Source organism: Babylonia areolata, chromosome 26 (assembly GCF_041734735.1).
Source record: "Babylonia areolata isolate BAREFJ2019XMU chromosome 26, ASM4173473v1, whole genome shotgun sequence".
Taxonomy (NCBI): Eukaryota; Metazoa; Mollusca; class Gastropoda; order Neogastropoda; family Buccinidae; genus Babylonia; species Babylonia areolata.
The window spans coordinates 42156756-42166755 of record NC_134901.1 but is presented as its reverse complement, the minus strand read 5'-3'; the positions used below and the strand labels follow the sequence as shown (position 1 = coordinate 42166755).

The following is a 10000-nucleotide window of genomic DNA, read 5'->3' as shown; positions in this document are numbered from 1 at the left end:
GTTTAAGAAGAGAAAGATCAGTTTAAAGCAAATTAAGTCCCCTAGCATTAATTACAGAGTAATTTCCATTTTTTACTATCTGCACCAAAAACGTTTGCAAAATAAACTTCCATGCTTAGCAAAAGAAGTTCCTGTTTGAACAAAAAATGATAATAATGACTGCTCTTGTTGTTGGGTCAGAATATCACATGAAAGTGCCAAGTTTAGAGAATACAAAAAATATAAATATAACAGTAAATGCAGTTTGCATATAATTAGGCTGCTTTTTTTTATTTTTTGTGCCCATTCCAGAGGTGCAATATTGTTTTAAACAAGATGACTGGAAAGAACTGAATTTTTCCTATTTTTATGCCAAATTTGGTGTCAACTGACAAAGTATTTGCAGAGAAAATGTCAATGTTAAAGTTTACCACGGACACACACACACACACACACACACACACACACACACACACACACACACACACAACCTAACACCGGGTTAAAACATAGACTCACTTTGTTTACACAAGTGAGTCAAAAAAGCAGAAAAAAGCAAGTGTTCGGTGATGGGTTGAAGGGGAAAAACTCTGCTAAGAACCTAAGGGTATACTTGTAGTTTTACCATGAATTTACCGAGCCAGTTCTTTTCCACCAGACTCAAATCATTGTGCAGCTGATTTGTTTTGAAGCCTTCAGTTATTCACAATTACAAACGCACGTACACACACACAGGCACGCGCGTGCGCATACACACACACACACACACACACACACACACACACACACACACACACACACACACACACATCTCATTCAATACACACCACAATCTCTTCAGACTTTTTCTTATAATAATCTACCTTTCCTCTGATACATAACATGAACACTTTTTTACACTAATATTCACATGCACTCCCTTTCCTTTATCCACTACTTGACTCCTTTCCGTCTAAAAACATTTATAGTGAATAGCCATTAAACTGAAGATAAAACACACACACACACACGCACGCGCGCGCGCGCACGCAACCACAGACACTCAGACACAGACACACGCACACACACACAGAGCCACACACACGCACGCACGCACGCACGCATACACAGATACACAGACACACGCACACACACACACACACACACACACACACACACACAAACAAACACACTCTACTGGTGATGCTGTTGCTGCTGCTGCTGCTACTATGACTGCTACAACAACAACTACTACTACTGCTACTACTACTACTACTGCTGCTACTGAAGAATTCGCCTGATCGGTTGCAGCAAGACTTCACCTCTGTGAGGGAGAAGCTGCCTCCGGAGTTTGTGCAGAAGGAGCTGGCCTCCCTGCAAATGTGGACGACGTATTCGCGGGGCCTCCTGCCGGGGGTGACCACATGGCTGCAGGACGAAAAGAACTGCCCGCGCCTGGAAGAGGAGTCGCGAGACCATGTTGTGCACGTGAGCATCGACCTTGTGTTTCGTGTTTTAAAGGGTGTTTTTTTTTTTGTTTGTTTTTTTTTTTGGGGGGGACCCTTTATTAACATTATCAATAATTTCATTTTTATGATGATGATGATAGTTAATATCTTCACAAATATTATGAGAGACATTACAAACCAACCTATACCCGTAATTATTATTGTCACCACTACAACTACAACAACAACAACAACTACTACTACTATACTTATGATGATTATTATTATCACTACTACTACTACTACTACTACTACTACTACCACCTATTATCACTGCTTCTACTACAACAACTACAGCTACTGCTACTACTACTGCTACAACTACTAGACTTATGATGATGATTATTATCACTACTACTACCACCACCACCTATTATCACTACTTCTACAACAACAACTACTACTACTACTACTACTACTACTACAATACTACAATACTGCAATACAACTTTCTTTCCCTTCAGGAGAGACGTTACAAGCTGGCGTGGGCCGTTATTGTTATGATGATGGTGGTGATGACGATGATGATGATGACGATGATTACTACTACTACTACTACTACTACTACTACTACTACTACTACTACAATACTGCAATACAATACAACTTTCTTTCCCTTCAGGAGAGACGTTACAAGCTGGCGTGGGCCGTTATTGTTATGATGATGGTGGTGATGATGATGATGATGATGACGATGATGACGATGATTACTACTACTACTACTACTACTACTACTACTACTACTACAATACTGCAATACTGTAATACAACTTTCTTTCCCTTCAGGAGAGACGTTACAAGCTGGCGTGGGCCGTTATTGTTATGATGATGGTGGTGATGATGATGATGATGATGACGATGATTACTACTACTACTACTACTACAATACTGCAATACTGTAATACAACTTTCTTTCCCTTCAGGAGAGACGTTACAAGCTGGCGTGGGCCGTTATTGTTATGATGATGGTGGTGATGATGATGATGACGATTACTACTACTACTACTACTACTACTACTACTACTACTACTACTACTACTACATTCCCTTCAGGAGAGGCGCTACAAGCCGGCCTGGACGCTGCAGGACGCGGCGTGCAAGGGCGTGCTGGTGACGAGCGAGAGCGGCTACATCACTATGGGCATGGAACGCTACGTGCACGTGCTGCTCAGCCTGGCGCGCGCCCTGCACGCGCTTCACGAGGCCGGCTGGCTGCACCGGGACGTCCGGGCCTCCAACGTCCTTGTGGACTGTCAGAGCGGAGAGGTGAGGGGGGGGGGGGGGGGGGGGGTGAAGGGTCAATGGAGGTCAGGAGGGCGTGTACTTATCGTTTTTTTTTTGATTGATTGATTGATTATTCATTTATTGGGGTGAAGGGTCAGAGGTCAGGAGGGCGTGTACTTATCGTTTTTCCTCTGCTGTTCTGATGGTCATAGTCGGACACGATTGCATTTCATTTTATCACAACAGATTTCTCTGTGTGAAATTCGGGCTGCTCTCCCCACGGAGAGCGCGTCGCTACACTACAGCGCCACCCATTTTTTTTGGTATTTTTTTCCTGCGTGAGTTTTATTTGTTTTTCCTATGGAAGTGGAATTTTTCTACAGAATTTTGCCAGGAACAACCCTTTTGTTGCCGTGGGTTCTTTTACTTGCGCTAAGTACATGCTGCACACGGGACATCGGTTTATCATTTCATCCGAATGACTAGCGTCCAGACCACTACTGAAAATCCAGTGGAGGGGGGGGGGGAGAAAATATCGGCGGCTGAGCCGTGATTCGAACCCGCGTGCTCAGATTCTCTCGCTTCAGTCCTAGGCGGACGCGTTACCTCTAGGCCATCACTCCACAGTTTCAGTTTCAGTTTCAGTTTCAGTAGCTCAAGGAGGCGTCACTGCGTTCGGACAAATCCATATACGCTACACCACATCTGCCAAGCAGATGCCTGACCAGCAGCGTAACCCAACGCGCTTAGTCAGGCCTTGAGGGGAAAAAAAAGGTAAATAAATAATAGATAAGCTTACACAGATAAATAAATAAATAATAACTATAATATAAAAAAAAATTATAATAAATTTAAAAAAAAAAATAAATAAGATAACAATGATGATAAATAAGCAAATAGATGTAAAACATGAAGACACACATTCACATAATTATACACCCACACATGCATAACAGATATGCACCGAACATCATCACACCACGTACATTACAAGGTAGGCAGCTTACAGTGACGTGCACCGCTGCTTCTTGTAGGCGACCTTGGCACGTGTGGGGCGCATGTGTGAGATGACGTCGTCACCTTCTGGCTGCGTGATGGACGAACCGTTTGAAGACTCGTGGAGATGGTGAGGATTAGATGGGTTGACTGACTGGTTGGTTGACTGGCTGTGTGATGGATGATGGTGGTGATGGTGGTGGTGGTGGTGGTGATGGTGGTGGTGGTGATGGTGATGATGATGGTGGTGGTGGTGGTGATGGTGGTGGTGGAGGTGGTGATGGTGGTGGAGGTGGTGATGGTGGATGTGTTGGTGGTGGTGATGATGATGATGGTGGTGGTGGTGATGATGGTGGTGGTGGTAGTAATGATGATGGTGGTGGTGGTGGTGGAGGTGGTAGTAATGATGATGGTGGTGGTAGTGGTGGTGGTGATGATGGTGGTGGTGGTGATGGTGGTGGTGATAGTGGTGGTGATGATGGTGGTGGTGATGATGGTGATGGTGGTGGTGATGATGATGGTGGTGGTGTTGGTGATGGTGATGTTGGTGGTGGTGATGGTGGTGGTGATGATGATGGTGATGATGATGATGATGGTGGTGGTGGTGATGATGGTGGTGGTGATGATGGTGGTGGTGATGTTGGTGATGGTGATGTTGGTGGTGGTGATGGTGGTGGTGATGATGATGGTGATGATGATGATGATGGTGGTGGTGGTGATGATGGTGGTGGTGATGATGATGATGGTGGTGGTGATGATGATGATGGTGGTGGTGGTGATGATGGTGGTGGTGATGATGGTGGTGGTGATGGTGATGTTGGTGGTGGTGATGGTGGTGGTGATGATGGTGGTGGTGGTGATGATGATGGTGGTGATGATGATGGTGGTGATGATGATGATGCTGGTGGTGATGATGATGATGCTGGTGGTGATGATGGTGATGATGATGGTGGTGGTGGTGATGGTGATGGTGATGATGATGATGGTGGTGATGATGATGGTGGTGGTGGTGATGATGGTGATTATGATGATGATGGTGATGATGGTGGTGGTGATGATGATGTTGGTGATGATGGTGGTGGTGATGGTGATGGTAGTGGTGATGATGGTGATGGTGGTGATGATGATGGTGCTGGTAATGATGATGGTAGTGGTGATGATGGTGATGATGGTGGCGATGGTGATGATGATGGTGGTGGTGATGATGATGGTGCTGGTAATGATGGTGGTGATGATGGTGGTGATGTTGGTGATGATGGTGGTGATGGTGATGATGACGATGGTGATGATATAGATATGGATGATGATGGTGATGGTGATGATAATGATATGGATACTTATTTTGTGCCTGCCCGTGATACAGAGACCAAGTTCTAAACATTCACAAACATGGAACCATTTTTTATGTTAATTTTTTGGTTTTTTGCACAATAGACTGCCCACCAGAGTACACTCGGCCGACTGAGAGCTGCCTTTGGGCGCTCATCATTCGTTTCCTGTACCACTCAGTCAGGTTCCAGTTGCGCGAACTCATACACACAAACGCGTGCACTCTCTCTCTCTCTCTCTCTCTCTCTCTCTCTCTCTCTCTCTCTCACACACACACACACACACACACACACACACACACACACACACACACACACAAACATGTAACAATTTACGTGTGTGATCGTTTTCTTTATTTACCTCGGAAAAATCTCCTCCCTTAATTAACCCACCGGGTGCGACGGAGGATCGAACTCGGGGAGACTCGTGCGAGAATCCAGCGCCTCTACCCATGTGACCGCTGGTTGACAGATTTGTCACGTGTGCAAGACATCTCGGCCTTGGAGGGTGTGATTATATAACAGGTTTCGGCGCACTTAGTGGTTAACTCACTCAGTACGGCCAGTCCTCTCTTCTCCTCTTCACAGACCCCTGGATGTCCAGTGGGTGTCTGAATGACCGACCCAACCTTCAGCTTCCGTCGTCAGAATTGTGGTATTCTTTGTCAAATTCACGTCTTCAGTATAAGAGCCTACCGCTTGCGATATTTTGATGATGGTAATTGGGGGTGAAACGCTGTTAACGTCGTCTCTTTCGCCGTTCGTATGGAGAGAGTTAAGGGAGGAGGGTGGTTTTTTTTTCCCCCTTCCCAGATCTGCCAGGTCAACATGTGCAGACCTCGTGCTAGTGCCTGAACCCTTTTCGGCGTGTGAACACGCGCGAAGAAGATCAGAATAAGCACTTTGAAGATCTTGTCATCCATGTCGGCGTTCCAGACAAAGTGTGGTGGGTTACACCATTGGTCAGGCATCAGCTCAGCACGTAAAAGAACCCATGGCAATAAAAGGGTTGCCCTTGGCAAAATTCTGTAGCATCTTATTTGTCTGAACGCAGTGACGCCTGCTTGAGCAGCTGAAGTGAACTGTCAGAGCTCCGGCGATGGGTACTTGGCTTGAATCGTTCAGGGCTGTTGTTTGAGGGACGTGGTGGCGGTCACCACTCTAAGGGGACGCTCACACAGTCTGGCTCTCCCATTATTGTCACCAGCTTAGCAGGTGATGCCCCACATATATGTAAAATCAGGACAAGCACTAATAAACACCACCGAAGTGACTCGGCGGCATCCGCGCAGGGTCTCCGCTGGTGTGTGACCTTCTGACGACTCCACATCGAAGGTTCCCTGCGGACTGCCGACACTGTGACTGCGACAGACGAACCCGGGTGTGACTGTGTGTATGGGGGATTCGGAATGAACGGCGTGGAAGTAATGCCACAAAAACGAAGCAGATAATGGGACAAAAAAAAAGAAAAAAGAAAAAAAAGAAAAAGAAAAGAAAAGCTGTCCATGGCTGTAGTCTTCGGGCAGTTTTCATGGCAGTTGTTCACTGGACCAACGCTCAGCTTATCTCACAGATTGACAGAAGCTTACGACGGGCGCCATAGCCGAGTGGTTAAAGCGTCGGACTGTCAATCTGAGGGTCCCGGGTTCGAATCACGGTGACGGCGCCTGGTGGGTAAAGGGTGGAGATTTTTACGATCTCCCAGGTCAACATATGTGCAGACCTGCCAGTGCCTGAACCCCCTTTGTGTGTATGCGCAAGAATAAGATCAAATACGCACGTTAAAGATCCTGTAATCCATGTCAGCGTTCGGTGGGTTATGGAAACAAGAATATACCCAGCATGCACACCCCCGAAAACGGAGTATGGCTGCCTACATGGCGGGGTAAAAACGGTCATACACGTAAAAGCCCACTCGCGTGTATACGAGTGAACGTGGGAGTTGAAGCCCACGAACGCAGAAGAAGAAGAAGACAGAAGTTTACATTTAAGCCAACAGCGGAGTGAGAGCTGTATGATCAGTGGTTTCTCCATAAGAATGGCGGAAGTCATTTACAGCTTCCGCTTCGTGAAGGACTATGAATCTCCAACTAAGAGGCAGTGTTGCACTACTGGCTCTTAGTGCTGCAGCCTTGAGGGCTGGTTGGCCTTTGGGAACCATCCCCAATGCTGACTGTCCTAAAAACACTCCTGGCCGAGAGAGTGGGGATGTAACTTAGGCAAGACACTCTCCACTATAATCCAATTCCAGCCCAGATAGACGGAACAACAGTTGCCCCCTCTGCTGTTCTGATGGTCATAGTCGGACACGACTATCATTACACGAGTCCGCCGCACCAGCAAAGCACACGTCTCAAATCATACAAGCCCCGCTCGAGCACCCACCACTACTTTCAGTCTGCCTCCCACCCCCCACCCCCCACCCCCCTCCTTGAGTGGAGTACGTCTGTCGTCTGGATGCTAGTCCGGCACTCGGATGAAACAGTAAAACGACTGATGGAGGCCCCGCGTCAGTGCAGCATGCCCTTAGAACCCATGGCAATAAAAGGGTTGCCCTTGGCAAAATTCTGTAGAAAACCCCACTTTGATAGGAAAACAAATTTGTATTTGTATTTCTTTTTATCACAACAAATTTCTCTGTGTGAAATTCGGGCTGCTCTCCCCAGGGAGAGCACGTCGCTACACTACACTGAGCGCCACCCCCTTTTTTGTATTTTTTTTCCTGCGTGCAGTTTTATGTTTTTCCTATCGAAGTGGAATTTTTCCACAGAATTTTGTCAGGAACAACCCTTTTGTTGCCGTGGTTTCTTTCACGTGCGATATGTACAAGCTGCACACGGGACCTCGGTTTATCGTCTCATCCGAATGACTAGCGTCCAGACCACTACCACTCAAGGTCTAGTGGAGGGGGAGAAAATATCCGGCGGCGGTGGCTGAGCCTTGATTCGAACCAGCGCGCTCAGATCCTCTCGCTTCCTGGGCAGACGCGTTACCTCAAGGCCATCACTCCACTTACAGGCAGAAAACAAATACACAAAAAAAATAAGGTGGAGCTCTCACTGTAGCGACGCGCGCTCCTTTGGGAAAAGCACACAGAAATCTGTTGTGGGAAAAAAAAAAGTATTACAATCCAATCCAATCCGATGTAATACAATTCAGTACAGTACACAATGTGTGGACGTGTGCGCGCGTGCGCAGGTTGGGACCGGAAGTGCTGTCGGAAGGCCAGTACACGCGGGCCAGTGACGTCTTCATGTTTGGCACGGTCATCTGGGAGGTGTTCTGGTGCAGGGAGGTCACCGAGGGGAACCCCACAGCCACGGAACTGAGTTTCCTCCCTTTCGCGGGCCACCCAAAGGAGAACGTGAGTTGGCTGTGACTGTGAAGAGCTATGCTGTCTCGTGTGTGTGTGTGTGGATGTGTGTGTGTGTGTGTGTGTGAATAGATTAGAATAGAATACTCTTCATTGTCACAAAGCCTTAAAGTTTTTAAGACACAATGAAACATAAACATGAGCATATTAAGAAGAGAAACATTCGCGAACAAATTTCGCCAGCCTTGACTGTAATTCTGTTAGCAGAAGGATCAGTTCACTAGGCTTTGCATTTGGACGACATATATCGATTAGGAATCTGTGTCTCAGGTAAGTTATTGTACTTTACACAATCGTCTAAAAGGTGAATCTCATCTTCTACACGGTTACAAGTATCACACAGTCTTTGTTCTTTCGGTGTATCTTTATATCTTCCCTGTTCGATTTGTAAGTCATGGGCGCTGATTCGTAACATGGTCAGTGCTTTCCTGTGTTGTGTATTTGCTGTATTCTTTAAACACGGTTCAGTTTTTATAATTTGTCACAGCGTTCTTGTAAACATTCTAATTTAGATGAACTGTTATGTTTCTCTGTTTGCAAAATTTTTACATTATATTCATTTTCAAAATTTCTTGGATACTATAGCATACTTTTAACCGTTAAGTACTAAAAGTGAACTGATTTTTCCAAACATGATTTTAATGTAGTGGTAGTTAATACGTTTCTTATGAAAAGTAGCCACTGTTCGTTCTTTAGTTTAGCGTCTTTTCACTATCAGTGATATTAGACGTTAAAAAAAATAATAATAAAAAATAAAAAAGGGAGGGGCGCATGGGAGGAGGAAGGTGGTGGTGGTGGTGGGCGGGGGGGGGGGGGGGGGACAGAAAAAAGGCCAACTAGAAAACTACCATAAAATGTATAACTAACATGCAAATACATTTAACAGTAACAATTCAATAATAATAATAATGATAATAATCAGAAACCATTAACACAATTCTGAAGCGCATTAAAGGAATGTAGAAATAGGAGCTATGAACTTAATGCCTGTGAAAGTTCGACCATAAGAACCTCGTCAGAAATAACTTTACAAAAATCATCTGCAGAATTATTATTATTCTCTTTGAAATACTTCAAAGTAGCCACTGTGTGTTTGGTTTAAATAATCTTTAATTATTCAACAATACACATGATTACAATGCAATGAATGACAAAAGAGCATCAACAAGCTTAAAGCTTATACTGTGCTCACAACGTTGCACTTCAATTTTATCATGACGGCTGATGAACCATATTATGACTTGTATCAAATAACATTCATAAACAGTAAGTAATGAAATAATGAAATAGAACAAATAAACAAACAGTACATAATATAGTAAAATAATGCTAATATCAATATTAACATGAGATTAAATTTATTATCACCAAAGTAATTGGCCTAATAGAAGAAAAACACGAAGAAGAAGAAGAAAATTTAGAAGAATGGAGGGTCAGGTGGTGGAGGAGGGGGAACAGAGGGGAGAGGAGAAATTCAAACAGATCATTGGCCAATCCATTCACCTTGAATATTTGGTCAGTCAAATAAATTCAACATATACTTTACGAATAGAATCATGTTGTACCCTTTCTTCACAATACTTTCTAAGCTAAAATCTATTTGAATCGGAGAT

The 10000-nt window shown here is 44.8% G+C and overlaps 1 protein-coding gene across 1 annotated transcript in view; it reads left to right on the top strand.

Annotated features, from left to right (window-relative positions):
* Nucleotides 1–10000, top strand: part of LOC143300222 (uncharacterized) — a 53243-nt gene that overhangs the window by 25701 nt on the left and 17542 nt on the right. Inside the window, exons 13-16 of the mRNA XM_076613798.1 lie at nt 1270–1446; nt 2520–2732; nt 3725–3816; nt 8213–8378. Coding sequence (XP_076469913.1) covers nt 1270–1446; nt 2520–2732; nt 3725–3816; nt 8213–8378 — 648 coding nt within the window. The remainder of the gene's footprint in view (nt 1–1269; nt 1447–2519; nt 2733–3724; nt 3817–8212; nt 8379–10000) is intronic.